At 41.3% G+C, this 25,803-nt stretch overlaps 1 protein-coding gene across 5 annotated transcripts in view; it reads right to left on the bottom strand.

The window, feature by feature from the left end:
• The window catches only part of INPP5D (inositol polyphosphate-5-phosphatase D), a 72,335-nt gene extending 63,215 nt beyond the window's left edge, over window positions 1–9,120 (bottom strand). For 4 of the 5 annotated variants that reach the window (XM_044435320.1, XM_044435328.1, XM_044435335.1 and 1 more), the window contains exon 1: window positions 8,874–9,120. In XM_044435320.1, the coding sequence (XP_044291255.1) occupies window positions 8,874–9,007 (134 nt within the window). In that variant the 5' untranslated portion in view covers window positions 9,008–9,120. Of the gene's footprint in view, window positions 1–8,216; window positions 8,249–8,873 lie in introns of those variants that run through there. The other variant, XM_044435353.1, reaches the window with a different exon arrangement.
• Window positions 9,121–25,803: the final 16,683 nt, after the last annotated feature.

Here is a 25,803-nt window from a genome sequence, read left to right as displayed (position 1 = left end):
AAGCAGGATACCATGAGAATAGCAGCAGAATTTGTCCATGCTTCTTCCATCATCCATCTTGCCTGATCACCCCCATACGTCTGGATCTTGTTCATAACATAGAAATAAGCAGCTAAGCTGAATGGCAGAGAAAGCACTGAAGAGCTTGCTGCTGTTTACATGGGTGGAAAAGGCACAAGATACTTGTACCTGCTTCTCTTGGGGGTCTAACTACACATTAATTAACTGTATGGTTTTCACTTTTGGCATATTTTTTTTTCCTTTGATCCTTGGAGAGAGGAAGGAATTTCCACTGGGACCACAGTCCGTGGCAAGGGAAGCTTTGACAAGTCTCAGGAGTTGTCCACTTCAAGAAGTGGTTGAAGTGCCAACTATCCCAGGAATTTTTCTGAGTTTTGCTATTCTAAGGAAGGGAAACCTGTGGACAAATCTCTGCGTCTGTCTCTGGGTTCCAAGTTCCAAGCCATCTTTTGTCACTGCAGAAACATGCTGGTCCAAGAACTTGGATCCATTTCTTTTATTTGGCAATCTCTTCACAATTGTCTTAATTCCATGAGCTGAGTCTGGATACCTGGATTTCGCTGTCTCAGGTTCCAGCAAGAGATGGCCATTGTTTGGTATTTTAGAAAAAAATATGCTTTTATCAGTAGTGGATTTTCAGTCAGAGCTGACATAACACTCCTCCAGCCTTTCCCAGACTGAAAAAGAAGGAAGAGGCAGTGAGAAAATCCAAGAGGGTCACAAATGACAGATTATGTTTGAACTCCCTGAACTTCTGTAAAAGAGGCAGGTGAATGCTCAACAAATGCTTGAAGGTACTGTGGATTTAAATAAGTTTGTACCACACCTTTAGGCTGTACCAAAATATTTGCGAAAAATAAGCATTCAGTAAGATCATCTTCAGGAGGTGACTTCTTGTGAAAAATAAAACTATTTGATCATCAGTGACAAAATACTTATGCTACTTACTTAAAGAAAAGAGCCAGGCTGGTCTATTTGTGTTCACTATTGCAGACAAAACACATCAGCAACAATCTCATTTATTCAATAATGCGTCTATGAGGTCTGTGCTGAATACTAAAGCAGGCTAAAGGGTGATAGAAACTGAAATCTCTGCGTCTTGCCTCCCAGTGGTCCATCATCAAAACCATTTTTATCCCTGCCTGATTCACTTTTGGTATTAAAACAAATACCAAAAATGAGGAAAAATGAGGTTGGGCAATGTACAGTGAAGGTGTATGACACAGCCTTGAGGGTACCACTTCCCTCCTTTTGATGTTAAAATCAGCCCTTCCCCCATCCCAACTTTATAAGCAAACAGAACGGATAGGTGACTAAACAAATGCAGTTGCCATTGTCATGTCTATTAAGTGTAATTTCTCAAATAGATGCAGTCATGCTTGAAAGCTAATGGTGTCTGCAGTCAGCCCTTTCAGAATGGTTTGTATTCTCTCCTAATGGATTGCTAAGCAATGAAATGGTCTTTAGTGGAACAGAGAATGAAAGTGCCACCCAACACTCTCCTTTTTCTTTCTCCGTATGTGTGACACAGAATGACGAGTGTTGGCCTGAGTTCCAGCTGAAAAATAATACTGATCAGAAAGAACTCTGGTCTTTGGGGGTGGGGGATCTGTTTTCCATCTGTGCAGTGCTGTTTAGTTTAATTCCAGACTTCCATAGGGATGTGGGAGTGTTGGGAGTTCCAATGACATTCCAACCTCAGAAGGATAATTAATTGGTTGGTTTCCTCTGGGTTGGATTTATCTGAATCATAGCAGAGGGATCTTCACTTCTGAATGTGGGCTTTGATGCACAGACTATACAGAGGGCATTCTCACACATAATTAAATGTCTTGCTGCATTTAGTGCATTTCTATTTTAAACATAAAACCTACATTGCCTAGAAAGTAAAAGCTCTCTTCTGCATTGACAAAGCTCAAATATGCATTAATAGTGCAAAGGGCACTTTAAATGCCATTTTAGTCTTATTTAGTTGCCATCACTTCCATTAAAGACAGGAAGATATTAGAAAAAGATATCATTGCAGTTAACTTTTTCATGAATTTTTATTCAAATGTTTATTTCCATCTCTGATCATGCTAGAATTACAGCTTTGTTCATGGCAAACTCTGTAAGTGATTTAACCTCTCAGATCATTTAGCTTGTTATGCATACACTATCATGAGTGTTTTAGCTAGAAAAACCATTTCCATGAAAAGAAATCCATTTCTGTTTGCTTTTTTAGCACCCCTGTTTGCTAGGTGTGCTTCTAATGGGGCTTCTGTAGTGCCAGTAAACCTGTCTGTTTCTCACAATGTTAGGAGGTCCAAATGACCCTGTTTTTCACTTATAGCCTTCCTCTGCTTTCCCATTGTCTTCCATCTTTTCTTTCTTTCCACGAAAAACCCATGAAGAAGCAGAAGATGGAATAGCTGTAGAAAGGTCCTTTGATTACCAGTGCTGGGAACCATCCATCTGGAACTGTCAACTTTTATGTACAACCTTACATGTTGCTTTTGAACTTTGGCAAGAACTACTGTATTCAAGGACTGTGTGTGTCACAATAAGCTATTAAATGCTGGATGACTACCGTAGATAGCCAGTTCAGATCAGAATTTGTCTCTCACATTAATTATAGTGATAAGAATTGCAACAGTGAAAATGGCATGGAATAAAATCCGTATATAAAATAGGATTTATCCAGTTACAGCAAACCACATGAGCATCCAGAAACTGCTGTTATTATTGGCTATATTTGCCTCAGCTGCTGCCCATGGGCTGAATGATTTCTTTGCTGTTATTGCAAGATTTTTTTTCTTTGATTTGACCAGTTGTCATGTTCTACAGCAGGCAGAATAAAAATATTCTGCACATTTTTAGTAACAGAATAACAAAGCAAATAATGTGTTAATTTCCCCCTGCTTGTTCGCACCACAGAATCTTGTTATGTGGAACATTATAATGTTGCCCACCTAACGTAGCTGAGGGCAGTAGCAATGTAAAAGATTTCCTTAGTGCAGATCAAGATACAATAGTTCCAGCACAATCCTATGCACATGGACAGAAAAAAGTCCAACAGCTCCCAACACCCCCTAGACAGCTTGTGGAATGGGAATTGTTGGACTTCCCCCCTCCCTAAACATATCATTGCACCCTTAAATATATTGTCAATCCATGGTGATACTTCATAATGCTATACCACTTTTAACACTTGCTGCTAAATAAAGAGCACACTCAAAGATCTTTTACCCTTGTCTTACATTCCAGTTTAGCAGTAGACTCATCCAACGTAAAAATGAATCTAGAAAAGAACCTTCAGACTGGATCACCTGATTACTACGTATGCAGTCTTGGGCAAACTGCTGCCATAAGATCAGTCCTGAACCAGGACCAAGGAGATTCGGGTTCAAATCTCTGCTGCACAGTCATACCCTGTAAGAGAGATTTGGTGGCATTCTCTGGCTTCCGTGAAGAATGAAGACTGCTTCTTATAAATGAACTTAAGGCATAATCTTTTGGCATACCAACACTGTCTTGGGGGGAGCCCCAGCTCTGTGGTCCTCTGGTCACTGAGCCAGGATTCTGAGCACAGAGCCCCTGCCTGATCCCCTTCACTGCCAACACAGAAAGAAATATGGCAGCTGTTTTTCCAAGGCTGGAAATCAGAGAAGGCTTAGGAGGCATGGTGAGGAATGGACAAGGGAGCTGATGGCTCATGGTGCTGCTTCTAGATGGCCAAAATGGAGTGTGAGGTGCAGGGCAGTGGAGATCATTGTTGCCATGCCTTTCATCCTGCACTGGATTCATGCCACCCTCCCTGTTTGGAGAATTACATGCACCAAGCATGAAAGACTTTGGAATTCATTCGTTCATTCATTCATCCATCCATCCATCCATCCATTTATAAAATTTGTATGCTGTCCACTGCTTGCATCTCTGGATGGCTTACAACATTTATTTATTATTTATTTATTTATTAAAACATTTCTATGCCGTCCCATTCGCCGAAGCCTCAGGGCAGCTCACAACATAAAATTAAAATACAAGAAATAACAATATAACAATATAAAATAAGTCACCCTGGCCAGATAAAATAAGCAAATAATATTAACAATTAAAATGACACTTAAATAAAAAGGTCTTCGCCTGGTGCCGAAAAACAAATAAATCAGAATAAAATAAATAAATTGACTATTCCACACTGGCTGTAATTAAAATACAAACAATAAAATCCAATTAGTATTGATACATATTAAAATATTGATTAAATAAAAAGGTCTTGACCTGGCTCCGTAAAACATATAATGATGGTGTCAGGTGGATCTCTCTGAGCCCTTAAACGCTTTAATTTTGCCTAGAACACACAGTGAAGCCTAGAACGTCAAACTTCAATGGGCTGTCTCAGCAGTAACAACATGCTGCCCCTGAGAAGCAGATGGCCTTGCTGACAAATATGACTTCTCCACTCCCCACAGTACTGTCGCACACACATGATCAAATTGTGAAAGCTCACTGTGTGCCCTTGGATCACTCTCATAGGGTTGCTGTGAGGATACCAACAGCAGCAAACCTGGCCTGGTGTTGTTGTTAGTGTTAGTTGCGAAGTCGTGTCCGACCCATCGTGACCCCATGGACAACATTCCTCCAGGCCTTCCTGTCCTCCACCATCCCACGTAGTCCACTAAACCTCACGCTGACTGCTTCAGTGACTCCATCTAACCACCTCATTCTCTGCCATCCCCTTCTTTTGCCTTCAATTGTTCCCAGCATTAGGCTCTTCTCCAGGGAGTCCTTCCTTCTCATTAGGTGGTCAAAGTATTTGAGTTTCATCTTCACTATCTGGCCTTCTAAAGAGAAGTCAGAGTTGATCTCCTCTAAGACTGACTAGTTTGATTGCCTTACAGTCCAAGGGACTCGCAGGAGTCTTTGCCTGTGCCACAATTCAAAGGCCTCAATCCTTTTCCGCTCAGCCTTCCTTATGGTCCAGCTTTCACAGCTATACATTGCAACTGGGAAAACCAAAGCCTTGACTATACACACTTATGTTGGCAGGGTGATGTCTCTGCTTTTTAGTATGCTGTCTAGATTTGCCATAGCTTTCCTACCAAGGAGCAAGCGTCTTTTAATTTCTTGCCTGCAGCCCCTGTCTGCGGTGATCTTGGAGCCCAGGAAAATAAAATCTGTCACTACCTCCATTTCTTCCCCATCTATTTGCCAGGAAGCGAGAGGACCGGATGCCATGATCTTAGTTTTCTTAATGTTGAGTTTCAAGCCAACTTTTGCGCTCTCCTCCTTCACTTGCACCAAGAGGCTCTTCAGTTCCTCTTCACTTTCTGCCATGAGAGTGGCATCATCTGCATATCTGAGGCTGTTGATATTTCTCCTGCAATCTTCATTCCAACTTGTGATTCATCTAGCCCCGCCTTTCATATGATGTGCTCTGCATATAAATTACATAGGCAGGGCAACAGTATACAGCCTTGCCGAACTCCTTTCTCAATTTTGAACCAATCAGTGGTTCCATGTCCAGTTCTCACTGTTGCTTCCTGACCCGCATATAGGTTTCTCAAGAGATAAATAATATGGTCTGGTATTCTCTCTTTAAGAACTCGCCACAATTTGTTGTGATCCACACAATAGCATAGTCAATGAAGCAGAAGTAGATGCGTCTGGACAGCTCCTTAAATAGAGGATACCTTCAAACAGAGAACAGCCTTCTGGTAGCTCACTGGAATAGAGGACTTCCCCTGAAAAGCAGAACACCTGGCCACTCTATGTATCTATACAGATTCTGTGATGATAATTTAGTTTTCAGAATTTCAGGAATTGGAATTACTTGATGTCCTTTGCATGACCTCCAAAATTTTAGGCTCCCAGTAACAGATTGCTCCTTAAATAAAGTTTGAAACACAGATGACTAAAGTTAGCCTCTAACCATTTATGTGTGAAGAAATAATATGTCAGGCAATTTTTAAATTGCATGCTTATATTTTAAAACTTATACATGATTTAAGATGCTAATCTAGGCCCTTTTTTCCATCACTTGAGAGGAAATGGTTGTTTCAGTCCATGGCCGCAGTTGTGCTACAAGACCCAAGCTCAGCACCTGAGAAGTTCGACTTTCTTTTCTTTAAAAAAACATTTTAAAGATGATTCGTTTGCAAAGAAATATTTTAAGAAGGTGTGGTTATGCTGACATTTAAGCTATCACATACTTCCCACTTCCCCAAGCAGTGAATGCTACAGTAAAAGGTGCATGTTGTCTTTGTAACATTCATTTTATCTGCAAATATGCAACAGCGGAAGCCAACACATGCATATAGCAGGGAACGAGACCATGGTTCGCAAAGCAGCCATATGGACTCACAACTACAAAAGCTGTTTCCAATCCAGCTAAACTCATGTTCCCAACTTGGCTCTGAATTTTCTGTCCTATCCAGCTAGCTGGAGTGTGGCACTTTCCAAAGGTTGGAGAGATATAGTATTCAAGAGAGCATCCCAAGTCATTAATGAAACTCTTTGTTTATTTCACTTATGCATACTATCCTTCATCATATCAGGATTTTAAGACTGTGTGCAATCCATCATTTTACAAACCTATACAACAGCAGATAAAACCAACCAAAATGTCTGGCAAATAAAACTGCTTTTGCCTGGTGCCCAAAAGTCTGCAACTTTAGCACCTGGTGTCTTTCGGAGGGCATTCCATTATGAGAAAGCCCTTTCCTTTGTTGCTACATAAAATACCTCTGATTACAGCCACAAGCCCTGGCAGATGATCTTAACATTCTTTAGCCTAGTCTAATTATTCATTTGCAAAATAATGTCAGTGTCCAAATTTGGAACACCAACTTCATCCTCTGTCTTAAGTTCCACGGAGCTCTCAAAGCTGCCTTGACCTTTCCTTACCTCTAATTAAACAGCCACTCAAACCAATGCACAGACACATTTTTCTTTTGCTCATGTGCTCTTCCCAGTATTTTTTTTTGTCATCTTTGAGGGTAAAGCCCTCCCAAGGCAGCTTGTGTACATAAGTAGATATGCAGAACAGAGCAAAGGTAATTTCATTAAAGTGACAAAAGAAAATATTAACTAAAGGCAGATCAAAACAAAAGGGTTTAAATGGCTCTTGAATATCTAACCAGGATGGAGCCAAATGTATGCTCCGTGTGGGCTATGCACTTTGCAAATAGGGACCACCCTCAAGAAGGCCCTGTCTTTAGCACCTCTGAGTAAAATCAAGAATGAATACTCTTCAAAGTTATGTTTCAGTGTGTTTGGCCACTTTTCCCTCAAAGAGAAATGATCCATAAGGCAGCTTACCAACATATTTTAAAAAAATGAAACTAGCTTTCTGCAGGGAGGGATGCCACAAAACAAAACAGATCTGTAGAACACAGAACAGAGACATCCTGAGCCACACCCAGCTTCCTTCTACCTCCCTATTAGCAAATGCCTGGAGTTCAGTGCGGCTGATTTGAATGACAACAAAGGCAGTAAATAAGCATTTGATTTACACCCCCAGGGATTTTCATCTAGAATTTGAAGTGGGGGGAGGAGGGAGATGCCTACAAGACTACCAAAGTTTAAGATCTCTCTTCCATCTAGATATTAAATGCCTATTAAAATACAAAGCATCAAGGGCAGACAGGGTGAGATCAGTTTCCTTCACTTAATCCTTCAACTTTCAGGTTTACTTGCAATTAAAGGGTGGGCACATCAAGGGAAATGTTTCCGGAGTGGTAAGGTGCTCAGGTTGCCATCTACCGCTAATCTTCTTTCAGTCTTCCTGTAACCAAACCCTGCTACACAGTGGAGCTTAAGTAAATGTACAGGGATTTCAATCCATTTGTAAAATTTGAATGTATATCTTTGCATAGTTAAATTTATGCACATCTGAATGTTTATTTTGTATAGTTAAATTTACACACATGCATATGGTCCTACATCGCACTATTTCAGCTTCTGGCATGCTGGATTTAGGGACAGTGATGCAATAAAAGCTGTAATGATGCTGAAGTTACTAATTCCTACAGAATATTATTTCCTTCAAATGGATCAACAAGGCTTGCAATTTAATGCATAAAAACATACAATGATATCATTTTACATTAATTATTTTATAAGCAAAAGCTAAACAATGTTATAATTGAAAGATTTAATTCAAACTTTTTGAAGCTTGCCAAATTCCACATATGTGTAAAGTTGTATCTCACCTCTTTTGTACAGTCATATCTTGCAAATTAAAAAGGACCTGTCTATGAAATTGTAGTTTGAGGGGAGTGAAGTTTCAAAACTTCAGCTCTGGCTGGTTCCTACTAGTTCTCCTGTATGGCAGAAGTTGCACTAGTGAGTCACACAGTCTACATTGCTGATTTCCCACAGCAATGGGAAATGGGTTGTCCTGAGCTAAAGCATATTTCTCCTGGGCATTTCCCCCATTTTCCTAGCTATGCACTGAGGGGAACCCAAAATAAAAGCAGCACCATGTCATCTGAACATTATCTAGACAATCAGCGACACAAACCCACTAAGAAAGCTGGTGAGTTCCAAATTATGACCCAATGGAAGGACAGAAGCATTTAAAGAAGCAACAAACATCGTAACACCTTATTGCTATCTACATAGCTGTAAGAAAAACTACTTTTTTGCCCCGGTCTTACTTGGAATCTCTTAAAAACTAGTAACTCTTTACAGGTAAAATGCCAGTGATGCCTACAAGTACTTTTATCACCAAGATCTTTACTTGAACACAAGTGTCAATACTTGACATGTAGAGGAAGAGCAGACCATACTTTTGCAATCATGTAACTTTCCTTCTTTGTGCACCTAAGGTGCCGTGGGATCAGACGAGGACATTGAAAGATACTTACAGCAAACAGAGGGCATATGCAGACTGGATAGATTCACTGGCCCGCACAAGGAAACTGCCGTCCTTCCCTATTTTAGAAAGCAAATCTTCAGCTCTTGAACGGGTGATGGTTCCATGGTACCAGCACTGATCCATGCCTTGGTTTATGGGAGCGGTACCCGCTCCAAAATAAAATAAAAACAGACTTTAATTTTAAATAAAAGTGAACACACAGCCGGTGACTGTGCTGAGATCCCAGAGCTACTGTCTGCAATGCTCAGTAGCTGCCGCTTATAAGAACTTCCTGTTTTATGATGCAGGAAACAAAACGGAGGACTTCCTCATAGAAATCAACCAGCTGAAAGCAAAAAAAGCATGCTGCTGGAGACACTAGAGGCCGAGCCGTTTTAATGGGGCAGTTTTGCTTTAGAGTTGTCTACAGAGGGGCAGGTGTACTTGCAGAGTTGATCTGAACCCAGAATATCTCTCTTACTGGCTAGGATAAACAGTGCATTTCTCGGGATGAGAATTGTATCAAACAGACAACAATTTTCTTGCTTGAGGAGCCAGAAGTCTTGATCAAAATTCACTAGCCAGTTACCAACTTGGAGGAAACAGAGCTTAGTGCTGTACAGTCCCAGATGCACTTCAATGCCACCCACCTTTAAGACCTGAACATGATTCTGAAACCAGGCCACAAGCTTTGGTTGCTGATGTTCACTTAGGCAGAAGGAGGTAGTCTTTAGCCTGCTGAGCAGGTTAGGTTCACAAGACCTCTTCAGCTGGTATGCAGAAATTTCTGCCTAGGTCCTTCCCTCCCTCCCCTGAAGCCTCTCTCTGAAGAGTCTCTGTCAAGACCTGCTACTTTGAGGTGGTGGATCCTTCACTTATCTCAGTAGGAAATGCATCTGGCACACAGAACTGACTCCTTTGAGAACTGCTGATTCAAGGCACCTTGGCTGCATTTAAGGAATGATTAAAGAAATACTCTGAATATATGTGTGTGTGCAGGGAGAGGGAGTAAGAGAGACTGGACTGGTCTTTGGGCTCCGACCATACTCACTTCTGGAATACAATCCTGAGAGGATGCTTGATAGGCAATCCAGCCTGTGAGTTGAAGTGCCCCTCATGTCTAGATCAGGCCAAATCCAGTTCTCCAGGTAGCTGTGTTCCCTTTCCCTATCCCCTATCCCCAACTTCTTCCCCCAACCACCAATCCTTTGGTGGCTTCCTGGCTTTGGTAGAGTTGTTTTCCTATTTTTAAAAGTTGAAATGCCCCTCCTAAGGTTTAGTTCCTGGCAGAACGAACTTTAATCTAAAATATGCAGGTATTGTTTTTATATTTTGCTATAGGCCTTTTGCTCTTGATCCCACTCATCACTGAAATGCAGCTCTGAGAGCTTATGGATTTTGATCTGCAGACAGTTTCCCCATCCAGACTCAGAGTGAAATACAAAACAGTCACCTACAGATCCCAGAAGTCTTTGACCTTCAGTAGTGTGGATCGTGAAGCCCTGATGACCTGTCTGGCAAACTGGCAGATGTTTATACAGCCATTTTTAATTTGACAGTTTTTAACCCTAGGCAGAAAGATCCCAGAGGAAGAGTTAAAGTGTACAATCTAGAATTGTCCCTGGGAAGATTAAAGGGTCTCACTCTGCCCCTTCTCCTGTTCAGTGTGTATATATTGCTGTTTGGATAAGACAAGGATGACAAGATAACAGTAGAAAAAGTTCCTTGTTGACAGTGTAACACAGTCACGCTAAAGGAGTATTGTTTTCAAGTCATGATGCTATCTTTGGCAAGGAAATCAACTGGTCAACAGAATTTGCATAACTGTAAAATCAACTGTCTGCAATTGACAGCAAAGACCTTGTTCCAAGTGTATCAAACCATGGATCCATAGCACAGATTAATGTTAGCTTTAAGAATGGCAGGGGAGTTTTGTGCATCGTAACTACATGCTCCAGAATCCGAGTGAGCTATGTCAAAGCCTCCTTTTGCATAGTTACAGTCTTGCAGTTATTCTCCATCCTGAGGATGGATATGTCAACTCCTCAAGACCTCTTACAGTTCCTGTTCCTGCAGCTTCTGTTGCTGATGACAGCAGCATTGCCCAGGGAGGCAAAGCTCAGTGTCATCATGGTGCTTCCAGATGGCAATGATATATAAAGATTGAAACAGAATAGCAATGATGAGCAGGCGAGTCTAGTGATGCTGAAGATATTTGGCCTTATGCTATTCTTGGTTGGGCACATTTATTTCAATATAGCATGATGTCGAGGAGCATTATCAAACACATTTCTAGGATGGATAGAGCCTATTCCTGCAACCCTCCCAGCTGCAGTTGCTATCCGGCCATTCTATCTTTAAAGTGCCGTCACTGACTGAACTGCCTGTATACACTGATCATCCCAAATTAGTACAAAAAGCTATTTCAATATCAGGATTTTCAAGCCTAGAAAACTGACTTCAGTGAGGGATGCATGTAACCAGTTCAGCCTGTGGCAGTTAGGAATGGACAAATTGTTTGTCTTAATGTATATTTATTAAGTTTGTATAAAACATTGGATGCATTTTTGTGCATATTTTTATGCATTGCCCCAATATATGCAAGTTTTGCAAACATTTTCCTGTTGTGCATGTATTCTTGTATGCAATATTCCTTAATGCTTGCATAGTTTTTGATTGGAGAACTGTTTTGAACAAGTGCAAACACAGGATAATTGTATTCCTGCTCATGCATTTGTTCAGATAGTGTCATGTATTAAAATGTGCACCAAACAAATTTCTCCTCTATCCCTAGCGGGAATAGGAGTGGATGGATGAATCTGTCTGTTTAATATCTGTGCCACTTTCAGATCAGTTCCATTTTCATATTAATCTGCAATTGTTTTTAAACTCTTAAATGCATGTCTAAGAAATTGATTTCTCTACATTTAAATGTATATTTTCTCTCAAAACATGTATTCCGTGTGTATTTGTAATTTCCAGCTGGCCAGTGACCACCTCCATCCCAACTCCACATTTTATCCTTTTATGCCTCAGGTGTCCTCACTGGAAGTATTGTGGGCTCACAGCTGATTGCCATCCTGGGCACAGTAACAAAAGCTAAATAAAAGCTGTGCTGCTTCACCAACAGGGCAGATGTTGCCAAAAGAAAAGATGGACTATTGTTAAATATCTGGTCAGTCACAGATATCCCCTCTTCTTCTTTAAAAGGGAAGAGGGGAAGAAGCTGTTGGGACAGCCAAAGGAAAATGCTGCAGAACAGAGTGAAGCAAAGCTCTCACAGACAAATGCAGAAACTCTCCATAAAGTCCCTTTTCCATTTTTTAAAATATTTATCCTCATTTCCTTGAAGCCTTTCTTGACATTTTATTTTTCCAGTTGCCTTCCCATTCTTGGATGCATACCTTAACATGGTGAGGGAGTTTGAGAGTGCCAGGGATGAGGAGAGCAATACCACAAGGAAGCAAGACCCTTATGAGTCTGGTCTAGCAGGGTCACCCAAAATGGAATGATCAAAGCTGACACACCAGACTAAGATGCACCCACCATCTTCTAGAGTAACAGTCACAGAAGAGAATGGCTATCTCTAACGGTGACGGGGTGGAGAAACTCCTGTTGGGCAGGTACTGTGCAGCAGTGGTAGATGAAGGTGGCAATAGCAGAGGATCTTTCACAGACAACAGCAGTGATGCTTAAGCTAACTTCTCTGCACAGAAGAAGGCACTGGTAAGCCACTTTCTTACCTTGAGAAGCTATGATGAAACAACCCGAAATGAAATAAGAGGTAGTGCCAGAAAGATGTCCCAGGTCAGAAGGCAGAAGGGTCCAAGAATGAACCAAGGCAGACTGGAAACCATAAAGCAGGAATCCGAATGGCTGAACATCAGAGTACTTGCTGTGAGTGAACAAAAGTGGACTGGAACGGGACATCTTCTGTCAGAAATACAAAGCATTTTACTCTGGAAATGATAAACTCAGATGAAATGAAGTGGTTCTAATACTGAGGCAAGATGTAGCACAGGCAGTGATGGAACAGAACGCAAAGTTCAAACCAATAATATCAATCCAAATTTGTGGAGAATCTATCAGCATAGCCATCATTTGAGCCTATGCTCTAACGATAGATATAAAAGAAGAAATTTTTAAAATTCATGTAAGCAATCAAGAGGAAATTGATAACACACTAAAAATACATGCTGACAATAACAGGTGACTGTAATGCACAAGCAGCAAAAAAAGCAGAATCCAGTGACGTGGAAGAAGTGGGCCTAGGCTAAGAAATGAAGCAGGAGAATGACTCAAAGGATTCTGTGAAGACATATACACCATCTGTTTATTACAAATACATACTTCAGGCAACTGATCTGTACACAGGGACATCACCAATACATAATTCAAATAGATTATGTAATTGGAAGCAGAAGGTGGAGAAGTAGATTCTCACTGCCAAAACAAGACCAGGAGCAGATTGCAGTAGTGACCATGAACTCTTAATATCAAAAATCAGAGTCAAGTTAAAAGAATTAATAACAGAAACATAGTGCTAAAGCACAACTTAAATGACAACCCTGAGAAATATAACATCCACATAAAGAACAGATTCACACTACTATATTTAATTTACCATGAGTCAAAAAACTGGACTGAAATCAGAGACATTGTAAGCAAAGAATGCAAAAAAAAAAAAAAAAAAAAGCAATTCCTGTAGCAGCAACCAACAACCAAACAGAAAAACTTCACCACCTCCTAGATGGATGACAGAAGAAACACAGCTGTTAAGGACAGGTAAGGAGCAAAAGCAAAAAGTGACAGAAATAGGGTAAGATTCCTGAATGATGCTATCTGACCAAGAGAAAATAAAAAGAAGATGGAAACAATATACAGAACAACTATACAGAAGAGATGAAAGATGACAAACTCCTTCAAAGAGGAATCCTATCGGGAAGAACATGCAACATTAGAAAGTGAAGTGAAAGCTGCTCTGAAAGCACTTGGAAGGAAGGAAGTACCTGGGAAAGGTAGGACACCAATAAAACTATTCCTAGCTGAATCAGTCTAAATCACAAGAATGTGCCAACCATTATGGAACACAAAACAAGAGCTCAAAGATCGGAAATGTTCAATATACAGTCCCGAACCCCAGAAAGGAGATGCAAAAGAATGCAGCAACCATAGGACCATTGCAGTAATTTCTCATGCAAGCAAAGTGATGCTCAAGGCATTGCAGCAAAGGATTTTACCCTACACAGGGCAAGAAATTCAAGCTGGATTCCCAGAAAGAGGTGGCACTTGAGACCATATCACAAGCATACATTGGCTACTGGAGCATACCAAAAGAAGACTGGACTACAGCAAAACCAGTGACTGTGTGGATCATGAGAAGCTATGGATGGTTCGGAAAGAAATGGATGTAGCATAGCCTGTATTGTGGACAAGAAACAATTGTTAGAACAAAATATGGAGAAACAGACTCATTCCCTAGAGGCAAAAGCATCAGACAGGATGTATTTTATCTCCCTTTCTGTCCACTCTGTACACTGAATATAACATAAGGAAATTTGTATTAGAATCAGAGGAAGAGGGAATGAAAATTGCCAGGAAATACACCAATCATTGGTGCATACCATATTACAGACAAAAAGTAAAAATTAATTGAAATGACTCCTACTGAAAATGAAAGAAAGTGCAAAAGCAGGACTGCAGCTGAACATTAAGAAAACAAAATTCATGCCTACAGAATATTTATGCAACTTTCAGATTAGTATTATTTCATTTTCATACTGTCTCACAGCCAAATATCATCAATGAAGAAAATGAAATTGTGAAAGATTGATGACCAAGGTATGCGCAATTTAAATGGAGACCACAGTCAAAAAATTAGAAGATTTAGAAAGACAGCAATGAAGAAACTAGGAAAGATAATTAAGTGAAAGGATGTTTCACTGGAGAACAAGGCCAAGATCATGCACACCTGATCACTATACATGGATGTGAAAGCTGGACAGTGAGGAAAGCTGATAGGAAGTAAATGGATGCATTCAAGACACTGTGGTGGAGGAGAGCTTTGTGAATACCTTGACCAACAGAAAGATGAACAAGTGTGTCCTAGATCAAATCAAGCCAGAACTTCCCTGGAAGCAAAAAATCTAGGCTGCCATACATTGGACACATCATGAGAAGGCAAGACTCACTGGTGAATACAATCATGTTAGGAAAAGTTGAAGGCAGAAGAGGAAGACCAAATAAGAGATGGACTGACTCCATAAAGGAAGCCACAGACTTGAATTTATAAGGGATGACAAGGACACTTTGGAGAGCATTCATTCATAGAGCCAGCATAAGTCAGACAACTTCACAACATGCAGCAACAACAACAACTACAATTTCATGCTCTCCTAAAATATTTGAAATTTGCTTTTGGAGAATATAATCCAAATCTTCTTGGTTGGGTGATCAGTAGTGGACTCCTATCTGAATAACAGTAATAGTATTTCTATACTAACCAATAGCTAAGACTCTCCAGGAGGCTTCGAACAGTACATAAAATGCAAAAAACAAACAAACCATAAAATACAGATAACAATTCAAACGTCACAGGCATTACAATCAGGGATGCATTAAAAATTGATTTGGGGTTGGAACCCCATTGGCTTCCCTGGGCCCAGCTCCAGGGACTCTGGTCTGCTTGAGCCTGAGTTCCAGGCAAGTGCTCCTGGCAATCACCTCTTCCGTGTCCTGCAGCCACTCTTTCGGCAACTGCACCCGACAGGGAAGATTCCCCATTGCGCAACCAGGAGTCTGCAAGCATTCGCAAACTTCCTCTTGGGTCAGCTTGCTTTACAGGACTGGGCCAAGCACAAGGAGAAGCCTGTGGATGCTAGAGGGATGAATTCCAAAAGGGTTTGTCCCAACCCCAGTTACAATACAAAATTTAAAAGCCACATTTAAAACAAGATGGCTTTCATTTCTTCCTCTGTTTATTTTCGGTGCAGCCACTAAGTTCATTCTCTAGAATTCATTTCTAACATACAGTGCACCTCCTCCTTGCTTTCTTTAGCTTTTGGGATTTTCTACCATGTTGTATCATTCAATTTGTATATTCTCCCTATGATAGTCATCCCACCAAGCCTTAGTTATACCTACTAAGTTGAATATGGAAAAGGATGGGAAAAACCCACTGATCGAAAATGTGCATTTCTCCAGTAGGCCATAGTGCTTTGTGGGGGAATGTGCAAATTTGTATTTTCAAAATATACACAAGGGCACATGAATGCCAGTTGGGGAAATAGAAAAAACACCCATTTCTGTAAAAGAGTGGGCAACAGAAAGGTGTTGGAAGCTGCCCCGAGGCTTATGCAATGGGGGCAGCATATAAGTTGTTTAAATAAATAAATAAATAAATCCACAGAATGCATAGATGTTCAGATCTGTTTAGGTGTGGTCCATCTTCTGTCAGCACCCCTTCATGCAGAAACTAAACCACTCCCAGCCACACCATTTTCTTAGCTTGCATGAGTTTTTCCCCGTATTTAGTCCTCTTCCATGAACTGGAATGATCACAACTTGAGCCAGAAAAGTTCAGAGCCAGCATAGAGTGGTCCTAGTTATGCTTGGTAGTTTCCACATGGATGGAGTGGCATCTGACAGCAACCAGCTTGTATTTGTTGCAAATGTGCTGCAAGCACATCATGCTCAGGTAGGAAAGCACACACACTGCATACTTTCCAGGTCACCACAGCTGAAGTATGCCCATTATGGGTCTTCCCTCTTCTCTATCAGTACAGTGGCTATTAGCAGCTCAGTTGATGGGCCTACACAAGTTATTGCGGCCTTTTTCTTAGCAGCTTCCAGCTTTGCCAAACTCCTGTTTGCTCTCTCACTGATGTTGATCTGCAATGGGACGGCTGAGAATAGCTGTGATGTCTGCTTTGCTAGCATAATCTATGCAAAAGACCTTGGCTTCTTGCTTTGACTTACAATATCTCCCACTTGGGTCATTGTCACATCATTTCCAATCAATATGGGGCAGACAGTTCACGCTAGATACCTACTTTCCATGTATCTTCCCATTCTTTTATCCGAACCCTAGCCGCAGACACAGGGAAAGGACCCCACACCCTACCAACTTTGAATTACGATATAGTTCCCAGGAAAACTCTTAGCAGAACCCAACAATTTACATTCAACAAGTTTATTTAATAAGCCAACGTGAAAGGGATGGATTTCCGAATCTTACTGGTACTGTATTGCTAATGGAAATATCCTGTAACAGAACACTTGCTAACTAAAAGAGGCCTTGCAAATTTCTACGGAATAACAGGCCATCTGCAACCACTGGCAATAAGCAATTGGCCACGAGAGGGCGTTCAGATCTTTGCCCATATATGGGAAATTACCAAAGTTGATCTGGAAAACTTGCACGTGTCTGTTACATAATTTCTCACCTAGCCTAACTTATCAATGACTTCCTCTTGGGGAAAGTGTACAATGAAAATAAACATGTATTAAAGATGGTATAGCAATTTAAGTGTCTCTGACAGCAGCACGTCTTTGCTGCCATGGTTAGACTTTGCTATTAGGTGGGCGGGCGGAGGAACAGAGTGGCAAAGCGATTGAACTCTCTCCTGTATTTGTCTCACCTGCTGATTTCCGCAAAGCAGACTTCTAATAAAGCAGAGTAAAGCAAATGGCGTTCATTGTCCAGCCACTCTGCAGTTTCAGGTACAACTGGAGATTCAACTTTTGTATCCTGACTTTTTAATATATTAGGGTGTTATTGTTATTTCCCTTTGTTTTGGCTCTAGTTTATTTGGATTTTGTTGCATCGTAATATGTTATAGACATATTTGCTATGGATAGGCAGCAGAAAATTAGAAGGCAGCTTTTTTAACAGCTGTCCTAACAGTTGGGCTGGGACTTGTGAGCCTTTTTCTGTCTAAATGTGCACAGGGCTACACCGTGTCTGTCTAAACTTTTAAACAGTTTTTAAAAAATGAGAAAAAAGCTGTCAAATGCTGAGAAATCCAATACACAATGTATTCAAAATATGTATTCAAAATAAATCAATAAATATCTATTCAAAAATCATCCACTTATGGAGCATTTAGCATTATCAGCCGCGTGAAATAAGTCCTCCATGAAGCAATCACATTTTAAGACACAGATTGCTTGCATGCATATACACACATTTTCCTTACAGAATTGCTGAGGTTTTTCAATGCTCCCAGCTTTTTTGAAGTATCATGATTTTTACCTTGGAAAATAATGCAAGTATTACTTCATATTTTTTTCATTGCAACTGGTTTTCATTACAACTGGTTTGAGGTATTCATGATGAGCGAACAATCATTACCTTGAAGTTCTTTTATAAAGGAAAGGCTTGTTATGAGTCTAAGTTCTTATGACACTTAGTATCAACTGCCCAGACATGACACAGTGTGAGGTTTCTGGTTATATACCTTGAAAATATTAAATTTGTAATATCCTGGGAACAAGAAAGTTCTCCTAGGCAAGCCCTGGTAAAATAAAAGATAGTGGTCCAAGAGCATCATGGCACCAGAACAACTCTCCTGTCTTGTCCAGGAGTCACAATGGACTGAATGACTCGTGCTGATGTGGGACACCCATGTTTAAATCCCCACTCAGCTTCAAAGCTCAGTCAGCTGTCTTCAGTCAGTGTGCCCCATTGTGGGTTAATCTGGCTCAGCTTTAGTGCAAACTAAAGGGCAGTTCAGTCAATAGAGGCACCTGCTCGAGCACAGAAGTATCAGTCCAGTAAGAGGGTGACTAAAGTCAAGCCAGGAAGCAGGCAATGGCCCAAAACACAAGATTATTAAGCACTGGGGTGTGTGACAAAAGAATGGCCTGGGTGCAACTAAAGTCCAAACAAGAGGTAGCAGTCAAATACAAGCCCAGTGTAACAGCAGAATGGGGCTGTGGTCAGTAGAATGAGAATCCAGCAGAATGAGAATCCAGAGGTCAGTAGACTGTGGAATGTGGGTGGATGTTAGGTTTTCTGGACATATGACTCTGGAGACTGGGTTCTCCACCATGATAGAAGACTAACAGGTCATTTTCAAAACTTTCTGCTTCATAACTAGGAACTTTTGGTGCCCAAGCTACACACTGATGCAGAACAAAGCACCATAGCATGTGACTGCTGAGACAAGTGCCAACCAGGAAAACCCACAAGACTTTCACTTCCACTCCAACCCCCTTCTGCTCCCTGGAAGGCAACATCCACCGATTTTAGGACTGAATTGCCAGCTTCAGAAGGCTATACCACCATTCTGGCCTGGGTCTGACTCAGGCACAACAAAGTAACAGGCTGCATTGAGACATCATGCTAAACCATACCGCATGGCAACCACACAGCATGGTATCTTGCCTTGTGTCCCAGGTTCAGCCAGGCAAGTGGCTTCCATGCATGCATGGATTCCATGCTTCTTCATCATTCTTCCTAATGGTGAACTGTATCCCATCAGCCTCTGCAGCTGGAAATAAATCCCAGGGTGCAAAGCTCCCGCCTGCATCAACTACCTCTCCCTTGTTGGCCCACATGCTCCTCTGGATGTAGCCATGAACAACTGTCGTCTTTTCTGCTGCTCAGTGAAGTAACTGCCTTTCAATGGAGTAGCAGCATTGCTCTAGAGGAGCATTAGAGGAGTGTTCCCCATTGCTGCCCTCCCCTGTGCCAATGTACAAGCACACCGATCTGTAGCCACACCTTCCCCCTCCCTTACTGCATATGCATCCACATTCTTCATGTGCAGAACTTGCACACAATGTCTGGGGATACGCCCCCACTGCGGCCAGGCATGTGCAGGGCATCAGCATGGGCACATCCCTGCCCCTAAACTGAAATTAGACATCTTTAGAGAGAAGGCATCTTCAAATAAAGGACAGTCTCCTGGCAGCCATTCAAACCAAGGATTGTCCTATGCAAAAGATGACTCCTGGCCAGCCCAGATTTGACTTGATCTATATCCCCACCTGTAAATCCAGGTTTCTCACCACAAGTTTTCCCAGGTCTCTTAAAGCCTGTGTATAATGCCTCAGGAACTTTCCAGCCAGATGAAAGAATTTTGTCAATTGTGCCTTAAGGTTATGCCTCACGTGGATCAAAATGAGGTGGGAGTAGGACTGAGCTGAAATTGCAAGGCAGTTTCTTGTGTGCATTTTGCGGGGTAGGGAAGAATCCCAAAAGGCACTTTGATTGTGAATTTTGGGGTAGAGAAGAAAGGGGAACACCTGGAATATGTTCCCCAAAGATGCTCTCAAAAGACCGTGTAGGCACTGGCGTGAGACTGGGCAAGAGGTTGCCTTTAAGTCTTTTTGATCCATATATATATATAATATAAAGTGTTACGGTGTGTGTATATATATGAATGTTTGTGTAAACTGTATCTTGAATTGAGCCCAGATATGGACTGGAGACAACTGATACAATAGCAAGGCACTCATGTGGAGTAGAGTGCAGTGAAAGAAAAAGAGCAATGTTTATTTCATCTTACTAAAAACCTCCATACACAAAACTGCTACCTCACTCTGCTTTGTATATGAACTGGATAGACAGGTGAATACTTTTTTTTTACAGCTGGCTCTTTTAAATGCGACCCTTCTTTTGTACAATCCTCGTTGAACTTGGTTATGCAACTCTGGGCCAGCCAAATGAGAGGAAATGTAGGGCCCTTTCCAGTTTGGAAAGCAGCACGGCTGTCTTTGTATCACACCTTCTGCTTGGCTGGCATGGGCTGCCACACTACCTAGCAACAGAGTAACAAGAAAAAGGCTTGAGGGCCTAGCTAATATACACAAGAGGACCTGCAAAGATGCCAGCGCCCCAACTGGGCCGTGAGCTGGAGCGGGGCTCAGGGCCTAAGCAGTTGCATGTCCTCACCAACTGTTCAAGCTGGCCAACGTTCTGATACAAGTGAAACTGAAAATCTTGTCTTATGAAGCACATTCCTCCATCATATGATTTTCCTGAACAATATTACCAGAGAGCAGTGTGTGGAGCTGTGTCTGTGATGCAAGCTAACCCCTAGCTTCACTCCTTATGGGCAGATTTGCATGTCCTACTGAGACACCCTGTGAATAAGCTACACAGGGTGGGTGGTCCATGAAATGAGCCATGGTGCACCTGAAAGATGGTTGTGCTCACCATTGTTTGTTCTTCCTTTCCTTCCCCTTGCTTCCCCAGTTAGTATCCCAGTATCCTTTTCAGCAGAACCCATCCAATCTCATTCTCCCTGCTCCAGATGCTACCCCCTTCCATTCACTACTGGGGGTTGCAGGGGAGGGCTAGAAGCTTCAAACAATCACAATTAAAATCATATTTATTTTTGACACCTGGAAAATTTACATGTGTGTTCAGATTTTTTAAAAATGTTAATCTTTTCCAGCTACACAAGTACGCACTTGCAGTGGTATGATATAAGGTGTTCTGCCTTGTAAGTTGCAGTTTTCACAAGACACGGTATAGTAGGTAACATACGTAAAATTGGCAAGGCAAGACTACCTATAGGCTATTTTCTGTACCATTGCCAGCTCTGTAAGTAATAAAGGAAAGAAGAAAATTTTGCAATCCTCAGGGCCCCACCTCCTAGTGATGGCCTCTTTGAAGTTGTACTCTTCTTCATGTGATGTACTCTTTGAAGTACAGCTTGAACCTGTCACTAGTTGCAGTACTGGTGAGATTGTGACATGTGGCAGAGGTTTTCCTTGCTCTTACTAAGCAGCTGATTCCTGTAAGCCATGACAGACTCAATTTTACAGGTCTGGATTATAGGACCTGTTGGTTGAAGATGGTGCAGAACAAGCCATGGGTTGTTAGGATGGTTTGTTGCCCTGCAAGAAGCAACATACACACACACACATAAATAAAACCATGGCTAATGTTTTGTCATGTGAGCCATGTCATAAACCCAGATTTTTTGGACAAATGCTGTTTCTATGGGGAGCCTTATGAACAAAATCTATAGTTTAATATAAAACATCCTCTCTTCCAATTTTTTTCATATATTAAGTACCACTGGGAATAACCAATTCTTAAAATATGCTAAAAAGCATTTTAAGTCATATTGGGAGCCATTAGTGCTCTCATGTGCATCTGTAATAAATAACTTGAATAAAGCAAGGAAAACAGTTCCGTTAATGATTGAAATTTCCTGCAAGACTATTTTCTGTTTTGCTATTTTATAGTTGTACCATAAACTAGAAAAAATCATTTGTCTTAGCTGTTTCAAAGTATCCTTGGGTGATTTCACAGGAGACTTGTTTGTTTTTGCTATTGTTACTGATCTCCCTGGTTGTGTATCTCTTTGGTGAGCTCTTCTTAGCAGAAATATACTGTGTTGCAACAAAGAACAACCTTCTCTATGGTGGCACCTCCACTCCAGAATTCCCTATCCATAGCACACAAAGTGAGACTAGCATCATATTTCTTTTCAGGTGAAATCATCTTTCTTTCCTAAGTCATCTAAGACTTTATATTAGTTAGCCTGCCCCATCATTTTAGCTACAGTTAAGGCTTTTGTTCCTTGTAGCTTATTAATCATTTTAATGTATTTGCTCTGCTTTGTTTTTATACCTTGTTTTGCTATGTGTGATGATTTAAGCTTTTAATTTTGTAAGGTCTAAATGATAAAACAGTTCAGGGCCTCCTTCTGAGCTGAAAGTGTGTATATAATGCAAGGTTTGTTTGATGTAGTCCTGGTGTGACTAGTTTTAATCTTTCCCTTCATAAGAAAAAAGGACTAAATCATATACCTACATAAGACTGCAATTCTATGGTCTCTGGGATAGTGTCCTACGGGCCAAGACATTTGCCTGTTTTCCCTCTCCAGGGGCTTCTGACATGCAACATCTTGCCATGATTCTCCAGTATAAGTAATGGATTAATTATAAGCAACACCTGCTCAGGTAATGCTGCTGCTCCCATCACTATTGACTATAATGTTTATAAATCCAGATAGAGTAAGGACAGGGCACTGTGGGGAAGGTCTGTGAAGAATGAGTCTCTTAAAGTAAGAGCAGAGAATTCACAGGTTCTTCAAAATGAGATTTGTAATTGCTAGGCAAAAAGGCAATGTTTCCAGATACAAACCTGGCTCTATATGTAGAACATATACTCAGGAACAAAACCCCCACATTTGCAACCATCCCTACATGAAATCTAACCTTGGGATAGTTTACAGCAGAGATAGAAAACTTAGCCATGCCTTCCCCTGATGATATGGCCTGCAACTCCCATTATGCCTCACCATTGGTTATACTGGTTGTGCTTGATGGGAGCTGTAGGTCAAAATATCTGAGAGCCTTTAAGTTGCTCATCCTAGATTTACAGCAAGGACAAAGAAACTCTTTCAGTCTGTGGGATAAATTGCACTTCACAGAAACTCTTGAAAACCACATTCCACTGATGGGCAAGCCCAAGAGCAAAATAGATAAGGCTGAAAAACCTACCACCACCACCACCACCACCACCACCTATTCCATTGTCACCAATTTTAAAAGAAAGGATGTCTACTCAGAAGTAAGCATGTACAGCAGGATTACTCACAAGTAAGCAGGACAAGCCTTTGCATGTCTTCTCAGAATTAAGCAGAAAATAACTTGGCCTCAAAAGTATCCCAAACATCAAGCCTCTGTGTGTCTATTCAGAAGTATGCAAGAGCATTATGTATCCTCACAAGTAAGGAAGGACAAATGGGTCCAGCATGGGTAACAACAGGGGAAGGGAACCTGTAGCCCTCTGAAGATTAGACTTCAGGATGGCCGTTGATCATCCTTGACTAGGCTGGAGCTGGTAGGAGTCTGAGGCCAACAACACCTGGAGAGCCACAAATTCGCTACTCCTGATAATGGTCACTGACAGCAAGAGGGCAACTGTACTTGCAAACCCTTGCAGACAGACCTGGGAACACCAACAATGGCATTGAATAAATATAGAAATGTCCATTTATCTTCATCTAATAAACCATTAAAGAGTTGAAGTGAGTTTTAATCTCCTTGCCTTGTTTACAAAAGGAAATGAGCAACAAGAGTTTATGGAGACTCAGTGATTTCCCTTGGAAGATCACTGACAGCATAAATCATCCCCCAACCCTGTCAACAATGCACCTTTCTTGTAAAAGAGTAACATGCTAAATGCTGTAATTAGTGTTAAACTGTTTCTTAAGCTAATGAAAAGCTTTCTGCTGTGGGCCTGACTCCCCACTTGCTTCATTGGCATAAATCTGGAATGAGTCATTTGGAGCTGCAAGTGAGTGAGGGCAGAATCAAGACCTTCAGCATCCCTTGCTCTGCATTTGTTACTGCACTGTTCTTACATCATGGTGGATGCACTGATTTTTTTGTTATAAGAATGCAAATAATATGTGTGGGTGCACTAATAAAGGGATTCAGAAATAATCCAGAACATAATATAATGACAGCATATTGAACAATGAGGCACGCATTTAAAAAACTGTATTCAGTGTGTAGTGTCACCTCTTACGAAAGAGGCATAGGTAGGTTCAAACTGAAAGAAGTGGGCAGAGGCAAAGATGTCAAATGTTGGGAAGTGTCTCTAGAAGCAGACTAATAATGGAAACAGTTAGTTCTATAATGCATCCTATTCCACTGGGTACATTAAGAAATTTGGCTTTTTTCTCCCACTCTTTCTGTGGTAGGGATTGGGCCCATTCTTCCTACAGAAAAGCCTTTTAGAGTTGTGGAACCAGATCTGAGTCAGAAGAGAAGAGAGTAGAATTTGCAGCTGAAATGCCAAGGCCAGAGAACTCAGTGATAATTCCTTACTTGTTGAGAATCAGGCAGTTTCAAATACAGAGGGAAAGCTGAGTGAGCATGTGAAGGTGAGGGGGGCAAACCAAGCAAGACCTGACCCATTGTCTGGTATCCGGTCAAGAGAATGAATTTGCAGAGAAGCATCAGATGCTTCAGCCAGTTGGCCCTTATGCTGCAGGATCCAGCATGAAGGCCTGGTTTGGTCTGGTCGTTATTCAGTTTGGAATCAACTTCTCACCAAGCTGTTTTTCTCCGATGCCCAGGACTCCAACTGTTTCTTTTGTAATTTACTTCTGCAATAATCTTTGTTCCCTAAAGGAAGCCTGGATGGCCAGCATCAATAAAGACTTTTATTATGATTACATTTCATTAATATCATGTTCTTTTCCTCTTGTGAGGAACCCAAGTTACAGAGAACCCAGGTTACATAGCTCTCCCCCAGTCCATTTTTATCCTCATAACAACAACCCTGTGAGGTAGGCTAGGCTGAGAGGCAGTGGCTGGCCAAAGTCACCCGGTGAGTTTCATGGCTCAGCAGGGACTAGAACCTTGATCTCCTGAGTTGTCTCATCACTATGCTACACTGAGTCTGCTGGAAGGAGGAGGAAAAGAATGACCAGGACACCTATGTTGTAAATCTCTGACTAATAAATAACCAGCATAATGTTTACTCTGTTGCATTAGTATGCCGGGCATAATTTCTGAACAGCAGCATTACATTATGCTCATAGGAAATGCAGGTATGGCTAGCAAAGAATGTTATGGGTAGGATCCACCGATGTTGCAGTGCTAGCGCCCGTTATATTGTGCTGAGTTTTACTTTTGCAATCAGAATGTCACTGGCACTTGGTAGTACGAAGAGAAAAACTGGCATTACATCATGCTAGCTCTGATTTGTGCAAGTGCAACATCATTCGTGTCAGTGCTGCAACAACAACAACCTATGTTATGCTGTGGATTTGAAAAGCGCGACCAGTGCTCAGTGTGCTCAGTATAGGCACCAGTCACATTCCTCTTCCATTCAGCCTACATGCACAAAACACACACACAAACCAAACATCAAATTAATCTCTTGACTTGCAGTGTTCAGTAACTTGGTTGATGATTTCTAAAAACCTGAGCTGGAAATCCTGAGGCTCTGTCAATGCCAA

This window comes from Varanus komodoensis, unplaced genomic scaffold (genome assembly GCF_004798865.1).
Source record: "Varanus komodoensis strain SLA01 unplaced genomic scaffold, ASM479886v1 scaffold1, whole genome shotgun sequence".
NCBI classification, from domain to species: domain Eukaryota; kingdom Metazoa; phylum Chordata; class Lepidosauria; order Squamata; family Varanidae; genus Varanus; species Varanus komodoensis.
This window is presented reverse-complemented; position numbering and strand designations above follow the sequence as displayed.